Source organism: Neolamprologus multifasciatus, chromosome 23, assembly GCF_963576455.1.
Source record: "Neolamprologus multifasciatus chromosome 23, fNeoMul1.2, whole genome shotgun sequence".
Taxonomy (NCBI): Eukaryota; Metazoa; Chordata; class Actinopteri; order Cichliformes; family Cichlidae; genus Neolamprologus; species Neolamprologus multifasciatus.
Genome location: NC_140460.1, coordinates 3,192,902 through 3,213,022, shown reverse-complemented (window position 1 = coordinate 3,213,022; position 20,121 = coordinate 3,192,902). Strand labels below are relative to the sequence as shown.

Here is a 20,121-nt window from a genome sequence, read left to right as displayed (position 1 = left end):
CCCTCCAGTCACATGTTGGTAGTCATATTGAATTTGTTGCTCTGAACTCTTACAGCCAAATCAAATCATGCGCAAAAATTGAGGTAATCTAGCTTCCTGTATTTATCTTTATTGCCTCTTGCATGACCTTCTAAAGACAGAAGTCTTGTCTGACAAGTAAACAGACAACAAGATCAAAAGGTCACTGAGAAATCGTCTTTGTTTTTGGATTATTTCACGCATTTACTTAAAAAGTAACTTGAAATTGAAAACAGACGGTTTAATAAATTAGGTGGTGCACTGGTTAGCACATTCATCTTACAGCAGGTTCAAATCTGCTGGTTGGGGTTGTTCATGTTCTCAATGTGCAAGTCCATTTTCATGTTAGGTTAACTGATAATTGATCGTTCTGTGTTGGCCCCGCAATCAATTGCATCCTGTCCAGGGTGAAACCGGTCTCTCACCCACCGGAGGGACACGCAGGGACTCCATCCTCCTATTACACTAAATTGGATTAGCCAATCATTCCCATGTTTCAGTTGCAAGCTAATGTAATTTTATCATGTTAAAAGGCTGGTTAATCTATAGAGAACCTCCCATTCAATTGTGTCTTGCTGAAAATTGCTGTGCTAATAAAAGAATAATTACATTTACCTAGTTGAGTCATCGATGGCGTCAAACATTTGGCTCAAAATGGTCAAAAATCAAAAGAACTGTAAATGACCCAGATTATTTATCTTATTGATATTTTTCAAACAGTTAAATCCCTGAACGAATTATACCTTATAATATAGATTAGACTCTTATTTTGAAATTCGGAACGGGCAACTTCCGGGAAGGAAGATCGTACTGCTACTGCTTGCCATAGAAACGGTTAATGAGAAGTTACCGTTTTCCATCCATCTTTAAATTAGCATCTAGCTGGAAGGCGAACAGGTATGTTTGTGTGTTGTACTTGTTGTTTACATTTCGGACAATTTGTAAATGTATTATTTGATTGTTAATAAGTTTATGAGTGATCTAGCAGGCTGATGCTAGCACCTCCTGTGCCTTTTCTTCCGTTATGCTAATTAATTAGCATAACGGAAACATGAATCAATCTATCAAGTGAATGTTTATTTTGTTTTATGTCATGATTACAGCTCTTACGATGTGTCTTTGGTAATTTGTGAATAAATGGGTTGGAATACCCCACCATAGTCCATCCGTAATGATCATTGAGTGCATCGTCTGAATAAAGTCTGGCTGGAATGCTACAAGAACTTCTTGGTCAAAAATAGAGCTATTACATGGATGAAGTTGGTTCAAAAAAAAGATGGAAAATGAATTTTGAATATTCCCATAGACTCCTGTATCACCTTCACAGAGCAGCCAAACTGGCTCTGACCAGTGTTGCCAACTCCTCAGTAAGGAAAATCGCTATTGGTTGTCCTAAAAGTCGCTAGAAGTCGCTAAGTCATCACCTAATTTGCATAATTGGTCATGCTAATGTAATTGTAACCTACTGGAGAGAGAAATAACATCGTGGACGAGACATAAAGTGAGCAAAAAACGTCCTAAATGCATTTAGAATTTATTTAGAACTACAAATTAAATTTCTTTTAGCAATTATTGTTTTTTGTAATGTCACAATTCCAACCCTGCTCCTTTACCCGGGCTTGGACCGGCAAAAGTGACCCGAAATAGGCACTCTGGTGGAGTTATTTTGTGTGTGTGTGTGTTTATAAGTAGTTTTAAACCTGATCCACAAAACAGCATAAGAGTAAAAGAAGAACTGACTGCGTTACAGCACCCGCTGCTTGTTTAGAGTAAAAGCGATATGCGCTTTCACGTCTTTTTTAGCGACTTTTTTTAGAAAAAAAGTCGCTAGGGGGTCTGAAAACTCGCTAAATATAGCGACAAAGTCGCTAAGTTGGCAGCACTGGCTCTGACATGAAACAGAAAATAGAAACAGAAGTGGGAGGTCTCTGAAAGTGAAGGCAAGCATAGCGTCATGAATTATTACCTGCTAAATGTCCCATTCACATTTCAGACCATTTTCAAAAATAAAGTAGAAATTAAAACCATTATTATATTAATGCTTATACTGGTTTTGCCACTAGAACAAATAACTGCATCTTTAAAATCGTGTTTGACATGGTTTGTGGTTTAACTTCATGCTGTAATGCCACATTGCAACCGCACGATCACACAAATGATCTTGCTACTCGCCCTCGTTTCCTGAGTAAGATTGTGGAACACTGTGTTTGAATGGTCAGACAGCAGTGTGTATGCAGCAGCATTCAGTGATAATATTGCAGAAGATAAATGAGGCATGGCTCGTTGCCATCCATTCCTCTTTGCAGAGAGAACAGGAAGAGAACAATAACAGAACGATGCAGGTTTAAGTCATTCATTAACACTACCAGTGACCAAAATGAGCCTGGTGTTGTTCGTGGTTCGAACTGATGTTGTCGCCACAGTAAATTAACCACTTTTTTGACAAGACATGAACCTGATGCAAGATGAGTCGTTGCTGGGTAAACAGTGCAGTCATAACTGTAACGATAACAGGAGGATAATTAAAGAAAAGTATGCCAAGTTGGTCTACTGCTACTTCTGCTGTGCACATTTTGTTACAGCTAAACTATGAATGCTAATTACAAATTTTGACTCGAATAATTGTTGTTTTTTCTTAGATTTCTCTCGGAGATGCTCAGTTTCACATCGTAGCGCAGAAAACCTTCACTTTTGTCCTCGCGCTTGCCTTTCACATCCTCTATGTGTTACAACTTGTAACATCAAACATTGCACATAAAAGCCTTTCTGCGGCACTGGAAAGAGAAATGTGTTTCTCATTTCATGCTATTATCATATCACTGGACATGTCCACATGCAACTTTGTTCTGAAAACCGTGGATTCGGAGAGTAAATGAGCCACAGAGTCAGTAATTTGAGCTCTAATCCCACCGTAAGCCCTGATGGAGACTCGACTGTTCAGTGGAAATATTTACAAAGCCAGACATCATTCGGGGAAGGAAAGTGAACAAGATGTTGATAAAAATGACTGAATAATCCGTGTGTTCCTGTTTGTCTTGGCTTTGTTGGTTGCTATGTGATTATGAAGTATGCAAAAGAAAAAAAAAGGCTGAGAGGGAGAGAGAGAGTACGTATCTGATAAAGGAAAGGAAGAAACTTTTTTTCAATAAAAAAGTAACATTAGTGCATCTTCTCATATACTGTGATGTCAAACATAACATACTAACAGTTAAAAGGGTTAAACAACATTTTCCGCCTAACGAAACAACTTACTTTCAAACAAAAACACAAAAAACACAAAAACCAACACTTACACCTAATGAAGTGTGTTTTTCTTTTCAAAAAGAATTTGAATCACTTGTGCATTTCTTTAGTTTCAGTGATTTCAGCATTTTGTTTAAACAATGAACACGTTTAAAAAGAATTGATCTTTGAAAATTAAATATTACATTTCCCGACCAGTTTTTAAACTTTTAAATCTCTTATTAGATTTTATTAAATTTATTATTTTTTATTAATTTTACTGCTGTTTTTGTCTTCTTAGCATATCTTGTATTTATCTAACTCTCCTGGTCTGTTAGTGCCTCTATCCTGTCTGTGCTTGTGCCCGATTTGTACCCTGTTATTGACTTATGTTGACTCTCCATATTACTGTGAAGCACTTTGGTGTGCCTTCGGGTTTTTAAATGTGCTATATAAATAAAATTGTATTGTATTGTATTTTTAAAACGTGCAGAATACCCTCAGAGAGAAGAAATCTTTATTGGTGAAAGCAATGCAGCGGTTTAGAATTACTGTGCACTAAATCATTTTTATGCTAAGGAGTAACCCCAGCTCCATCAACACATAGCTGTTGGTTAAGCCTGGGTTCAGATGAGGGCTTATGATCGCGTCTTAATGGGTTTAGTGGGAACAAGGTGTCACAGAAAGCATTGGGGGATTAGCAGTTACAAAAATGTCTCCACCAGCCCAAAGTTTTTGAGTGAGCTGCTAACTTATCCTTCACCTGGGCAAACCGAAATCCTCTCAGTACAAATTAAATTAACATGCAGTCAAACTTACCAAAGCTGAGGTGCTGTAAAATAGACACCTGCTAATGATTTTGTGGTAAACTCCTATTGGTGTTTCCAGGGTTACAATGCTATTTGCTCCCACAAAGTTTCAGATTGATTTTCAAAGCGGGCTAGTGTGAAGTTTGACTAGAAGCTGGCCTTTTGGGCTCTTACTACAGAGGCTGTGATTTATCAACAAGCCAACCCTGATCTTCCACTGGTGGGGCTTCCCAGCCCTAAACAAACGTTTCCAAGTTTGTCTAAACCCAGGAGACCATTCAACTCTTAGGCAACAGGGCTGCATTGTGGTTAACCATCACTCTTTAAAACAAATCTTATAATGATCCATGCTGTGGCTGCTACAAAGGCGGCGGATTTGGATCAGAGCCACATAAGCACTGTTATGCTCAATGTCTGACCTCTGGTTCGAGCCTTACCCTTGCAACAGAACCAAAGCTCCGGCCCTAACTATCAAGCACCTTTCATACAAACAACAGACGGCACCTGTGGAGCTCCAACAGAGACTGAGATGTGTTACCTAATTTTTACCTTTGGACCATATTTGGAAAAACAGTGACATGTGAGACTAAACTAAATCACTGCAGGTTTACCACCATTCAAAGCATTCAAAGGCTTTAATTTTCTCAAAGCGATCCATCGATTGCAAGAGAGGTTTCCCTGAAAATATCACAGAGTGTAAAGTTCTGGCACACTGTGCAGTAAATCCACACATGGACACAATGAGCAAGCATAATGAAACCATCTATCTTCTTGATACTAAAGTCTAGCATACAGAAGGAACTGACTGTCTTATAAATCGTTTTCATAACCCCAGCCAGTTTGATGCATGGAGTTATTAGGATCCAGATGAAATGCACCATGCTGTCTTTCTCATTCTCTTTCTCCAAGCTCTTCCTTGTTGAGCATGGAGGTCCAGCTGAGACACTTGGCAGAAGATGTGAGGGAGATGAGACAAAGTTGAAGTTGTCTTGGGAACCACCCATTAAGTCCACCTCTGGAGCTGGCTCCATTTAATCCATAAAACTGGAGACGTAAAGTTATCTTGGTTAAGGATCTACAAGCACACAGGGAGGGCAGTGATGTTCGCACAGATACGCTTTGTGTCACCATAAAAAAGAAGGCTGTGCAGAGAGAGACTGAGAGACAGACACCAAACTAATAAAAGCCATTTATATATTTATGCATGTGCATGTGTTTTGCATCTGCGCGTGATGTTGTTGACCAAACCCAAAGAGTCCGCACATGTTTGAACTGATTTGGGAGCGTGCATAAGTTGTTTTTTATTTTTGAAATTATTCCTAATATGTGGCTAAACCAAAGCCTTTTCCACTCATGTGTTGTTTTTGTGCATGTCTGTGTATGTGATTATGTAAACCAAATCCAAGATGGCACGGACAGAAAATCCCCAAATAGTATTTACAAGTTTGTGAGGTTTGTGTGTGTGCATTTATACGTCTGCTGGTGTGTGAGGGAGTGTGAGATAGTGAGGGGAACTCAGTGTTCAGCCAAGGACAACAAGAAGTTCCCTTTGGACAGAGGAGGCAGTCATGAATCAGGTGCGATACCTGTGACCCTGTGTTAGCAGAAGGCCAAAACAAACACACCCAAAGTAGAGCCGCACTCCAGCTAAACTTCTCTCTGTGTGGAAGTAATTACCGAGGTGTTGAAGTTGTCGCTTTTCCTCTGCTGTCGAAAATGGATTCATGTAAATCTCTTACACAGAAACTCTTTCATTTCATAGGGTAACAGGCGCTAATGTTTTTTGAGACGTGCATTATCCTCAGTATACGTAGATGGTTGATGACACGTCTTCAGAGATGGGCAGTAACACGTTACTTGTTACTTGTAACGCGTTACTGTAATCTGATTACTTTTTTCAAGTAACGAGTAAAGTAAGGGATTACTATTGCAAAAACGGTAATTAGATTACCGTTACTTTCCCGTAGGAACGCTGCGTTACTGCGTTACTAAAACCGTGATTTTTTGCGAGAATGTCTCATGACAGTGACGTAAGCAAGTGCGACGTTCGTGACAACAGCTGTGTGCAGATCAACAATGGATCATATATCGAGTGCAGAGAGAGTATGAGCGTGCAGCGTTTAAAGCGTGGAAGTACTGACCTTACTTTGAGTTTGATTCCATAAAAAGTGACAAAAACATTAGTGTCCGTTGTGCGTGGGAAGAAAACTTCTTTTTACACCGAAAAAAAACCCCTAAACTTCTGAGCAAGCACCGAGTAGCTACGACGTAATGGGAAACTCACAGAGAAACTGCCGTATCCTTCCACCGCTGCCGCACACCTGCACCAGGGTAAACCTCCGCCTACCTGACTCCTGCTTTACAGGTGAAAATAGAGCAACAGGACCGCTAGTCTTTGATTTTATTTATTTTCTGCTGTGTTTTACTTGCATCTATTTGAAAGACTGAGTGTAAACACACACAAATATTTTATTTTATGTGCTGGAATGTGCAGAAAATAGGTTTAAATGTTAAACTAATTTCTTCAAGTCAGAGAATGGTGCAGATAATTAAATTTTTGCTTGATGCATAAAGTTAAAAGATTAAAACTGATAAAACAAGTTTTAAAAAAAGAGACTTTTCCATTTGATTACATTTTGTATGATGGATTATGCAGAAAAAGTAGAATTGGGCTGAAAGATCTATCACTTTATCACCTATTCAGGTTGTAAATCGTGTTTTTAAAAAGTAACTAAGTAACTAAGTAATTAATTACTTTTGAAAATAAGTAATCAGTAAAGTAACGGGATTACTTTTTTGGAGAAGTAATCAGTAATTAGTTACTGATTACTTTTTTCAAGTAACTTGACCAACACTGCACGTCTTTATATCAGAATAATAGGAGGCTTTCGTGTTCTATAATGTATGAATGAGCATTTCTTGCATGATAAGAAAGAGACATGAAGATCTCGTTTACTGAGAGAATATATTTTGGAATGGCCAGCAATAGAGAGAAGTTTTGAAAAGTTGTGGCCTGACTGAATTTTGCCATCTCAAATTGTATATGTTCTAGAATGCTAGCAGTGTAAAACTGATGCTAATTATCTATTATCCCAACAAAGATGTAACAGATTCATTCAGTTTAAGTTTTGTTACTTTAAATTAGATGCCATTTGCTTTGCTTTAAATCTTCATGTGTTATCTTCATTAACTAGATACCTAACACATCCAATCACTTGTTTACATTTATTAGAAATATGCTGTGCATTGACAGTACCAGTAATGATGTTGCAGTAACCTGAAGCGTCTGCGTTTTACTGCACTGACTGAAGCTGTAATTTCACCATGTCAGGACAAAGCTGCAACGGAGTTGACTCAAGATGGTGTTTTTCACGGATGTGTCTGGAGGCAAATGTCTTGATTAATGTGCCGGTCTGAGCCAAAGTCCTGTTTGACAGTTATGAGTTCAAAGTTTCTCGGTTTACTAGGTATGGCAGGACAAGCCAAGTGTGACCTGCAGTGGGGCTGTATGGACCTGGACAAGACTCCCCTCCATCCCCATCAGGGGTGGCCAAGCGGACACGGTCATTTTACAGGAGAGGAGGCGAGTGTTGAGTTTCAGTGTCACACAAGGGAAACTCTTACAACTACACTCCTCAACCCCTGCCCTCCTCACCCTGTGTCCCTCAGCACCAGTATCCATTATGTCCCGATATACTCCCCGCTCCTTTTCCGTCCCCCATTGAGCTCTAGCTGCCATCTCATGGCCCAGTGCGCTCCCAGACCGTCCGTACTCTGTTTCACTGCTGTAAATGTCACCTGCGTTACACTCTCTCTTCTTTTCACAGAGTCTGCTTTATTCAGCCACCATTTAAAAAAGACCCCTGCTTGCATTTCATGTTTTCTCTTTTTTTTAAAAACGTGCCAAAGGGCACTTTTCCTCCCTATCCGCCATAAAATATTGTAGAAGTCATACGATAACGCCTATATATTTCTGTGAATGTCAGATTTTATTTAGTCACACCAGATTTTTGTTTCCCTGCTCTGAGACTGGATAGCTTAATTTAAACTGTTAGTTTACATTTAGTTCTTTGAAGCCATTAGTGGAAATATAGCATTAAATTACGGGTTTTTTTTCATTCATAACACAGTTTTGTGAGTGTTAGGTCCACAAATAATAGCAATCATTTGTAAAAGTGCTTCATCCAGAAAGAGATATGTGTAATACTATCATATGACAGGGTGAAATTTTACAGTTTACATGCCAAGGTCTTCAATCAGATCATATCCCAAGATGATGTTCTGTGCATGACTCATGCTGGAAACACAGCAGCAAATGTGTCAGGCATTTTCATGCATTTCTAAAAATCATTATAGTAAGTCCTTGGTAGCAATCTGGGCAGAGGAATGTTAGACTACTAAACACTTACAATCGTGGATTTTGACTGAGCACAGTCACAGTTCTTCCATGATGCAAGGTCTATATTCTGTAGAGGCCATAAGGGACCTGGTCTGAAAGTGATGACAGCATGATTAATGCACACCTCCATTCCCGCTCGCACACTAACATCACATGCAAGCCCAAGTGGCTTGCTTAAGCAAAACTTAAGAAAGCTTAGAAAAGTAGCCAGTGTTCATCTGAAGATCACTGATAAGATAAGACACAGTTTGGCACTGACAATAATACTGAACTCATTATTTTAGGGATAATAACAGTGAAAACATTTCAGCGAGTTTGGTAATACATCATACTTGAAGAAACTAGCCTTCAATTTATTTAGCTAACTGATTCTTCAGTCACAAATTCAGATATCAGATAAAAGCAATTTGGCTAAAAAATAATCAGACAAAGAAGAAGTGAATATATTTAAATACACAAGTTGTGATGGAGAATTCAAAAGCTTAGTCCAAACTTTCTCATCATGTGATTCTGCAGAACTGATTAAATGGTAAATGGCCTGTATTTATATAGCGCTTTACTAGTCCCTAGCGACCCCAAAGCGCTTTACATATCCAGTCATCCACCCATTGGTGATGGCAAGCTACAATGTAGCTATATTGTAGCTACATTGTAGCTACAATGTAGCTACATTGTAGCCACAGCCACCCTGGGGCGCACTGACAGAGGCGAGGCTGCCGGACACTGGCGCCACAGGGCCCTCTGACCACCACCAGTAGGCAACGGGTGAAGTGTCTTGCCCAAGGACACAACGACCGAGACTGTCCAAGCCGGGGCTCAAACCGGCAACCTTCCGATTACAAGGCGAACTCCCAACGATCGCCACGATCGCCCCACAGTACATCCCAACTGGGGTTGTACTGTGTACACAATATTCACACGAAAGAAATCTGTCTTCTATTAGAACAACAGTACATCCCAACTGGGCTGCAAATGCTTCACTGTCACGTATCATCCATCTGCCAATAACAAAATGAGCCCAAATACATCGACAGCCTAAAAAGCATTAAAACACTTTGTGGTTTCGTCATCCCTCAGCAGTCAAAATGAGTTTCTAAAGAGATGCAGTGATGTGAAGGAGCTCTTTCTGAAACCACCTTTGTTAACCTCACCACCTCTATTAATCTTCCGTGCACAGCTATAAAAGAGCCTGTGTGGAAAATGAAGAGGTTGTCTGAATTCAGTGCACGCCAGAGGCCAAGTGGTCAGTCGGGGTAAGAGGAAACTCGGGCTGGCATGCCGATTCAGTGCCAGTTACTGCCAACACAAGCTATCAGGCCACATAGACAAACACCTTGACAAACGGTTCCATACTGCGAGAGAGCACATCTGGACTGCCAAGTCTTACGGCAAACTAAGGGTAGCTTAATGGAAAGCGTGGACTAAAACAGCACATGTGTGTTATTCTTACTCCACCTATAAATTTTGTCATCATGATGTATGAAATCCCATAAATTTTACACCAAGCAGTACACCTTTTAGAACCATTCAGTCCTCACATTTATTTTTATAATGGGGAAAATTTGTATTTTTCATAACCATCTAATTAATTAAGTAACAATGTTAGCATGTTCCCTTCATATAATCATGATCAATGTATGTTTTTCTTACGGTTACATGCTATTTATCATGTAATTCACCGTAATGGTTTTTAAATATGATCTACTGAGAATTTGTATATACAAATAGAACAATGAATTGTAATGTAAGGACTGTACAATTGCTTCATTTTATTTTGTCATTCATACACAGACGAGACAGTCTAAACTGGATGATCTGATATCGTCGTGTTGGTGTTGTTCCCAGATCATCATGAAAATGTTGTTCCAGGTTCAACATTGCAAGTGACCAATCACATTATTGTGACGTTATTCTTTTGCGCACCAACCCATTCGTGCATTTATGAAATTCCAATGTTGCAAGGACAATATCAATTCTGCTTAGCGTTTATTAAAGGGTTAGGGTCAGGGTTAGGGTCAGGGTTAGGGTCCGTTAATTGGCGGACAAAGGCGGTTTCTCGCAGCTTAAATACAGTTTTTTGTTTTACGCCGGTTTTTCCCGAAGTCGCAAAAGTATGACATCACAACATTCTGATTGGTCACTTGCAATGTTGATCCTGGAACAACCTTTAGTATGATGATCTGGGAACAAATGGCCTGTATTTATATAGCGCTTTACTAGTCCTAAGGACCCCAAAGCGCTTTACATATCCAGTCATCCACCCATTCACACACTGGTGATGGCAGCTACATTGTAGCCACAGCCACCCTGGGGCGCACTGACAGAGGCGAGGCTGCCGGACACTGGCGCCACCGGGCCCTCTGACCACCACCAGTAGGCAACGGGTGAAGTGTCTTGCCCAAGGACACAACAACCGAGACTGTCCAAGCCGGGGCTCGAACCAGCAACCTTCCGATTACAAGGCGAACTCCCAACTCTTGAGCCACGATCGCCCAACGACACCAACACGAGGATATCAGATCGTGCGTCTAAACTCAACAAAGACGGTAATGTAGCATTTGAATGTTTTGTTGTTTTTGTTGTTGTTTTGTATTATTTACATCTTACTCATGTGCAAATCTCACACAAAGAGTTTGTCAAAGCAAGCTGAGCAGTATGGTTTCCCTTTCTGCTCCTTGAAGATGCCCTGGCTGAGCTGCCGCAGACAAAAGGCACACACAAAGTGCTCGGGGTGAAACTTGCGATCCATCGCGGAGATGCAGCGGCCGACGATGGGCTTTCCGCAGCCACCGCACACAGTGCCTTGCCTGGAGTGAAAGTGAAGCGAGCAGAGGGGACGGCCATTGAGCTCCATGAAACATCCATCAGTGAAGGGCTTCAGGCAGTCCTGCGTAGAGGAAGAGGGGAAGTAGGGAGGATAAAACATTGTGTAAAATTAGGCATGGTGTTATGGAGGAAGAAGTTTAAACTTCCAACAGTTAAACTTTCTTGATTTTTCTATAACAGTTTCAATTAGACACAGTGATACCAAACCCAACCCACACGTTATACCCAACACTGCTTAACATACAGCAGAGTAGAGCAGGGCGATATGACCAAAAATATTTATCACGATATACATTTGAAAATTTGCGATAACGATATAACTGACGATGTAATTGACACTAGACAAAATACTTTACAACTCCACAACTTTATTAGTGCCAAAAAACCCATCAATGTATTTTCACTTAAACAAGCAGCTGTTTTTTTGCATTAAAGTTATATAAAAATGTAACAGTGCAAATTCTTTGCTGACAGTTTAACCAAAAGGCATTTCCAGTGGAAACTGGCCGACATATCCTCAGCATAACCATGTATAATATCCACAAAACTTAAAAAAAGGTTTTACACACACAATACGGTAATATTATGTTGAAGCACAGTACGTATCACTCCGCGAGGCTCCGCCTACAATAGCCGTAATGCTCCAACAATCCATCAAGCGGTGCGGCTTCGTAGCCTAGCAAAGTCGTACTAAAACATTTGACAGATTTTCGAGCGCCGTGTACATAAAATCGTTTCGAGGTCAGTAAACACAACCAGTATTCATACATAAGGCACACGGGATTATAAGGGGCACTGTCGATTTTCAGAAAAATCAAAGGATTGATTTTAAGTGTGCCGTATTTTCCAAACAACACGGTAATAACGACGGCCCGCTAGCATGCTCTACCAAAAATAGTGCTTTGTTGTGTATCTGACGGACAAAAGCTAAACCAGTTCCACACCACTGAAGCTGCAGCATTTTTACAAACCAGTTCTGGTTTATCCGTTTCATTCAACGATCCGCTTTCTGCGTCGCCGCCATGTGCGTATGTAAACATAGGCACAGCGCATGCGCGTTTTACCCATATTCTATCGCGATATTTCATTTTCCTATCGTTGCCCAACATTACACCGGTATTACTGTGAACGGTATGATATAGCCCAGCCCTACAGCAGAGTGATAAGTTTTAGAGAGAAAGTAAAAGAATTTAAATCCATCATTCCTTTTGAATGTCTACGATGTGAAGGGAAACCAAGCGCCTGGAAAATGGTTGACTGTTACAGCCAGATAATGAAGTGACGGCGCCACAAAATCACATGGCATGGACCTTTAAAATGAAAACTAAAGGAGTGTTACAACTGTGTTTCTTTTAACAATCTGTTAATAACCGCTAAAGCGTAATTGGAACCTACATGTACAGCAGCGGCACTGAATTTGATCATGGTCATTTCTCTTGGCCGACACTTTGACTTGTCATACCGTAGCAGTAAAAGCACAGGTGTAACTCTTAACATCACCAGTGGCACTGTTCCATTTATTATGCACTGTAAGCAATGACTGTGGACCAGCATGCACAGCTCCAAAACCTTGGAACACCTGAATTATCTGTGTCCATCAAAGGGTTTGCTCAGCGTTGGTGACAAAACAAACTAAAACCATAGATGTTGCGTCACAGTTTTAGCCTGATTTCATACAGATTACAGTCAAAATAAAGTAATTAATGACTAGCAAATGTGTGATGACAATAACACTGTGAATGACTGCTCTTTCAGGGGAATTTCATCTGGGGCTTACAGGACGCAAATGACTCATGGTATGGAAACGTTTCTACTGTTGCTGTGAAACAGAAAAAGTGGCGGGGAAGTTCAAGGGTCCTAAATTGTATGACCTGTTTTATTTATTTTTGTTAGTAGGCTGATTAAAAAGTCTCCACCTCTGAGTGTCCACTTCATCCTTTTTTATGGAGTGTCTGACCTTCAGCCTGCTGGAATTAGTTTTAGGTTATAAGGTAGCAGGTACAACTGACCTTATTGATAATGACTGGTTTGTATAAAATAAGTAGTTGTAGTTGGTGTTTGTGATTAATGATTAGCTAAGATATGTTAATTATAATTTTAAGTGATAGGTATTAAGAAATAAAATGCCCTTTATATGTTTTATGGTCTGGTTTATGGACCTCATATTTCAGTACCTGCCAGAAAAACAATGAATACATTCTTAACAGTTGCTCCTGCTTGTCTCTTTCTACTGAGGGCATTTTATGTTTTACACTTGCACATGTTAAACAAAGCAGAGCTGCACATTGAACCATTTTTGACCAGATGCTACATACAGAAATAGATTTGAAGAGAATGTAAAAGATACCCACACTTCCTTGATTTATCTGCATCATTTCTAACAGCAGAGTATTCATCGGGCATATGGTTTTCATCAGTGTTGAGGTCAAAATGTTGCAAATAAAGCAAACGTGCATCTTTTCTCATTTATTCTCGGGCTCGTACGCAAGCCAGAGCTGTGTGTGTGGTCTGAGGTAAGAGGCTCACCGCGCAGACGAAGCACTCTGGATGCCAGGTGCCATTGGCTGCAGTCAGGTAATTCTCCCGCACCGACTCCCCACAGCCCGAGCACTTTGGAGCAAAGAGGTAGTAGAAGTCCTTACAACAATATGGCTTCCCATCCTTCTCTAGGAAACCTAGGATCGGCATAAGATGCAGTGAGTTATTTGCTAACGTTGTGGTTTCAATTGGAGAGAAATAATCCACAAATCTCTCACCTTCCGTTCCAAACAAGCCTCCGCAGTGTGCGCAGAAGAAGTGCTCCGGGTGCCAGGTCTGGTCCAGAGCTGTCACGATGTTCTAAAGCAGCCCAAAATATTATCATAAATTTACTTCCTTTGAGGATTAGTAAGGTTTGTCTCATCTCACATGTTCAAATGTCAGGGAACACAAAAATGTGAATTGTGAAACACACAAAGTGGAACATAGAAGAAGCTGCATTCGTTTCTGATTGATGACTTTGGTCTGCAGCAGAATCCCAGTATGGTTTTGTGTTTTCTCCATTAGGATGACATGTGGGATATGTTGAGAAAAATTGATTACGTACTACTGTATGTCATCATCCAATCTTCAAAAGATTATTGTGTAAATAAATTGATGTACTATATGACAGAACAAATCATAGCTTACATCAAACAACAGTGCAGCTGAATTTGAGTGACGTTTAGATACCAGAGAGTTCCCGATTGGTATTTTGGTCATTTTCTATGTGCATTTTCCACCAAAGTGAATTCATTAAAACATGAAATTTCATCCTTTAGTGGAGATCATATTAACACCTATTTTTATTTTAATCTTACTTTCTATGCAGAGGCAGGGTTATATATGAATACAGCTCTCCTCACCTGCATAATAGGCCCCTTGCAATAGGCACAGCGTGGTGAGAAGAGCTGATGGTAGTCTTTGTCGCAGTACGGCCGTCCGTCTCTCTCAAAGAAGCCTGTGGTGCTCAGCTCCATCTTACACACCGCACACACAAAGTGTTCAGGGTGCCACACTTCACCCAGTGCTGTGATCATCTGGAGAAAGGAAATGTCAGTGAAAGAGGGAACAAGAGGTTTTGATCCCTTTCATCTTGTTTGAATTTCCACAATTTGGTACCAGTGTGACAAATTCTCTTCTTTGTGTCCTGTAGGTCCAGATTGTACCTTTCCTACAATGCATTTGTTGCAGGAAGCACAGTGGCCCTTGGCTGTGGTCCGTACACCGATCTTCTCCAAGTCAGTGCTCAACCCTCCCAGCAGGTCATCTATCATATCCGTTTTCTTTCTCTGCGTTGTGGCTTTTCCATCTGAAGCCGCTGGAGTGTTGCTGCTGCTGCTGCTCGCCTGTTTTCCACCTTCTGTTTGCTTTTTTTGTGTAAGTGATGGCGGGTCAGTTGGAGGTTCTAGATCCTAAATTATGGTACAAAATGTAGGAATAACAGTTTTATGTACATATTTCCTCAAAATATATTAGCTGTCTATTATATTTATTTTATATTTAATCAGAGTATTTTTAATGTTTAAGAACAAAATGTTTATTGGTCCAAGAGCTTGAGTCTGATATAAGTACAATGCTGCCCTCTGTTGTTAACCATGTCATTTTACTAATGTTTGAAAATAGATAGACGTAGTTTTTCAGGCTTCACGCTAAAATAAATAAGCTCAAAGGGGCAACACAGATTACTTTCAATATTTATAAAATATGTATTTCCACACTGGGGTAGTACTAACCCCTTGAGCTAGACCCATCAGGTCTTGCAAGATTAAGTCCAGCTCCTGAGTCGGTGAGTCGGGTTCCACAAAAGCTGGCACGGGAGTTGGAACATCACTAAATCCCAGAGAGGAAAAACATGAATGTTTTAAAATGCAAAACTGACATCCTGTAACATCATTAATAATTGAATGGTAAATGGCCTGTATTTGTATAGCGCTTTTACTAGTCCCTAAGGACCCCAAAGCACTTTACACAACCAGTCATCCACCCATTCACACACTGGTGAAGGCAGCTACAGTTGTAGCCACAGCCACCCTGGGGCGCACTGACAGAGGCGAGGCTGCCGGACACTGGCGCCACCGGGCCCTCTGACCACCACCAGTAGGCAACGGGTGAAGTGTCTTGCCCAAGGACACAACGACCGAGACTGTGCAAGCCGGGGCTCGAACCGGCAACCTTCCGATTACAAGGCGAACTCCCAACTCTTGAGCCACAATCACCCCAATGGTTGCATTTCTGAACCATAGCAAAAATATAACTGGAAATTCTTAACCTTTTAGACCTTAAGAAAATAAAGCACATCTACAAAAAGGCCAGAATATGCTGAAGAACGATGCTTTAATTTTGACTGTAGTTGCTGTTTTTGGGTGTGGTCTGAATGAAAGAAAACCCTTAGCATTAAAATGTTAAAAAGAAATACATAAATTAATTAAAATGTATTATTTAAATTATTAAGCTAATGATCTTCATGCAGCACCACTGTGAATCGGGTTCAACTTTGAACTTCACCTGTACACATTTGAGGAGTTTGAGACTTTTCCATTTTTGGTAGTTCCAACACAAACGTCACTTGGCACCTGTGAACACAACCAACATATACTGAAGTTTCTGTACTTAAAGAAATTAAATTACATGTTAGGTTTTAAGTTGTTTTCTTTAGAATTCCAGGTTCATCTACAAATGAAATGGGGGATAAAGCAGAAACAGGATAATGAGTTTTGTCTTTTTACTTCTCTTTTTGTTGCATCATTGCTCTTTTTCTCAGGGACGCTGTCTGAACCCGCTGGATTCAGGGCCAGCTCCTCTAACAGCAAATCTGCGGCAGGACACACACACAATAAATCTTTAAACCTCAGAAGAAATACTCATGCAACCAAATATTCATATTACACAACGTTTGTACGGCACGCATCGCTCTTTCACACTTATCGTCCTTTGTGGGTGTTAACTGTTAGACTGCACGCATATAATTTATGTGTAGTGAAATATTTTCTATGAAGTAAGTTACAGTGGATTTCAATACACAGATCAAGATGCTAGCAGACTAAGGTTGCTCGTGCAACTTGCGTTCCTCAGGAAGTGAGGGCATACCACATTGCAGAAGTGAAACTTGTGATAATGTTGCAAGAATCTGGTGACATTTGTTACAACAAATACAACACTCCTTCACACAGGGCAAACCACACATCTAGGGAAATGGGAAGCTTTTGTATGAGTAAGTATTTTACATAGAAGTAGCAAAAAAGGCAAAGGTTCATTTTAAAAAGTTAAAGACATGACTTTAACTTTCAATGTCAGTAAATCAGTAAAGATCGTCATCTTCAAACATCATCACACCTCAGAAAAATATTTTTTGACATTGTGAAATTAAAATAATTGTTTTTTTTGACTTATCTTTTGACCGTCACCCTTATTTCATTTCCAGTATGCAAATTAAACGACTTCATTAAGACTTTCTAAAAAATTCTACTGTATTCTAAATGTTACACTGTATTTGATTTGTAGTGAATCGCTACATGTCGAGCACTACGAATCAGAGGTAAAACACAAGAACAGTGGTAGACAAATTCCTTCTAATGAGCTGGATCATTGAGTACATTAAATATTGTACTCAGAGTCTGCTGCTAAATCAGTCTGAGAACACACAAGACTGTGGTAATACTCCATAAGCACTGGCTGTGCTTGATGTCATGGTGTCAACACACCAACTCCTGATTTTGCTAACAGTTTAAATTGTACCATCGATTAGTTTGAGGACATTCATGAAGGTAAAACATGACAGAAAGTTCTTACCGAGCTCATCCATTTTGGTTCCTTCTGACAGCATAAAACTTGAATGTGAGTGGGTGGCTTTTTTTTCTTTGTGTGTGTGTGTGTGTCTTCTGGTTAGTTGCTAAGGCAACTGAACTCATTTCTGATCTGATCAAAACCGTCGCTTCCTGTGAGGAAGGTGTGTTTTCGGTTGCTGCCGTGTGAAGAATTGTCAGCAGCTCGGAGGAGGTTTGACTGTTTCCTGAAGATGAAAACAGTGAGAGTTTTAAAGCAGTGCAAGTGTGATACCAACAGAGTGAATATTTCACTTATTAAATTTGTGCTTTTGTTAAATATTTATTGCATATTTCTTCAAACAAAGTGTGTGTTATGTTGGAACACTACCTCCACTGCAAGTGGTAGAAAAAATCAGCTTCTCTTAATTACTGATTAACATGGCGCTGATAAAACTCGACATCCTTGTGTTACTAACACAGAGTCAGGCTGACATTTTGGTTCACAGACACAGAAAATAGTACAGAAAAGATCATTTTGAAGCTGTGTCATGACAGTGTTTGCCCAGCAGAGTTTGCTCTGACTCCACTGTTCACGGTTCTCTCAGCAGTGCAAGCATCACATGTAGCAGGGGAGAGTCAAGTGAGGTCGTCACCTTAAGTTAACCTCACTTTAATCTTGTGAAACACATTGTTGGAAAGTTCCTGAATAAACTTTTTAATGTAACGTTGCACTCTGTATTTATACTCATAAAGAACATGTGTGATTTTTATTCCCTAGAAAATGCAAAAAAGAAGGAACATTTTTTTAAAAAGAGATCTATTATCTGTCGCCTACATTGTAGAGGGCGATTTTGCCGCTAAACAGAAGATGAGTATAGCCCAGGGTTAAAGCGGGATTCAGCACGAGGTGGAACCCTAAAATCAGTTCGAGTGGCTCAGCATGGGGAAAAGAATCGCAACTTCAATTGTGAGCTCTTGTAGATCTTCTTTTGTGTGCAGGCTGTGATCAGATGATCTGGGCTGCTGCTGCTCTGAGGTTTACTGCTCTTTGTGGATTAACACAACTGAATTTAACAAGATGTGAGCAGGTGTTTCATGAGTTGTCCTGTTCCATCCTCTACACCAGGGGTGTCGAACTCCAGGCCTCGAGGGCCGGTGTCCTGCAGGTTTTAGATCTCACCCTGGGTCAACACACCTGAATCACATGATTAGTTCATTACCAGGCTTCTGGAGAACTTCAACACATGTTGAGGAAGTAATTTAGCCATTTAAATCAGCTGTGTTGGATCAAGGACACATCTAAAACCTGCAGGACACCGGCCCTCGAGGCCTGGAGTTCGACATCTGTGCTCTACACTGACACTGTTTATGCTGCCTTTATACTAAATAGTATGAAGGTGGAATTCAGTGAATGAATCCAAGTATAATCAGCTTACCTTCAAATTCATCTTTGCAATACTTAATGTAACCTAACTCTGAAGACCACAGCCACTTTGCACCAATCTAACACAACGCTTTATTTTAAATCCATCACATTACTGCAAGCGAACCAGCTTATCCTGCACTAAACTCCATGTTTTCATGCAACCTTTAAATAACACGGTTAGTCTGTGTCAGGTTTTTTTCCCCAGCACATTTTACAACATGAAAAAAATAACATAATATGTACAAACCTGATATTCAAATTTCCAGTTTATCAAACACCATAAAAATATAACCTCTCTTCTTCCTCTCCTGCCCTGTCTTTATCTCTCTCCATCTCTGAGTAAAATTAACATCTTTACAGCAGCTCTACCTTTCTTTAGCTAGCACACAGTGTGACAAACTGCACACACAAACGGTTTGTGTGTTTGCTGACATTTGTTGAGGTGACAAAAACGTTGCATTTGAAATTACCTGCTACTTAAAAAATAGCACTCCTTTTATGCTTCTCTTGGTCCTCTTCTGTAGTGCTAACTAGATGCTGAAGTACAGCAACTGCAACTTACGGACATGTGCACCCGTTCCTGTGTTGTGCCGAAAAGTGGTTATCTGCCAAAAATTGATTTCCAATGTTTCGATGTGGTATTTTTTATGCGTCATGTCTTTACTTATATTGGTCAATAGACTTTAGTGAACAGGATTTACAAAGGGGTTATTTATAGAATTTAAAAAAATACATGTTTTTCAAGTATTTTTAAGACTCTGGGTTACTGTATTTACATTGTAACCAATCCAGTCCATTTTGGAAGTATCTTTATAGAATTATTGTTACATTTGTTGGAATTCCTGCTGTCCTCTTGGCCAGATTACTCCTAAAAAGACATTTGTTAATGTGAATTAGACTTTTTAACTGGATAAATAAAGGATATGTAAAAGTCACTTTGCCAAAAATTGATTGCGGCTTCTACGTTGAGATAGGAATGTTGTTTGTGGCTCAAGATGACTTGATATCGTTCATGAGGGATATATTTGACATGTTTTAGATATTATAGGCCAACAAGTTATTTATGGCAATTTAAATACAGGCAATCACTTTTTAGCAAATACCGGAAATCAGTTTTTGGCAGGCAATCACCTTTTG

The 20,121-nt window shown here is 39.9% G+C and overlaps 1 protein-coding gene across 1 annotated transcript; it reads right to left on the bottom strand.

Annotated features, from left to right (window-relative positions):
- Positions 1–1,778: 1,778 nt before the first annotated feature.
- On the bottom strand, positions 1,779–17,695 carry lpxn (leupaxin). Its single transcript, XM_085150452.1, has 9 exons — positions 17,584–17,695; positions 16,521–16,606; positions 16,300–16,367; positions 15,528–15,624; positions 14,961–15,206; positions 14,658–14,831; positions 14,031–14,112; positions 13,801–13,949; positions 1,779–11,335 (listed from the first exon to the last, which is right to left on the bottom strand). Exons 1-9 carry the CDS (start codon positions 17,615–17,617, stop codon positions 11,069–11,071), a joined length of 1,203 nt encoding a protein of 400 aa, XP_085006578.1. The 5' UTR covers positions 17,618–17,695; the 3' UTR covers positions 1,779–11,068.
- Between the last annotated feature and the right edge of the window lie 2,426 nt (positions 17,696–20,121).

What these genes read in the sequence shown, in the direction of transcription:
- lpxn (XM_085150452.1), bottom strand. Translation starts at nt 17,617, where the DNA reads ATGCTGTCAGAAGGAACCAAAATGGATGAGCTCG. An exon ending in ACAAATGCATTGTAGGAAAG is followed by an intron (nt 14,832 to 14,960) that starts GTACAATCTGGA and finishes TCCTTTCTCCAG; the next exon opens with ATGATCACAGCACTGGGTGA. An exon ending in AGGCTTGTTTGGAACGGAAG is followed by an intron (nt 13,950 to 14,030) that starts GTGAGAGATTTG and finishes TGCCGATCCTAG; the next exon opens with GTTTCCTAGAGAAGGATGGG.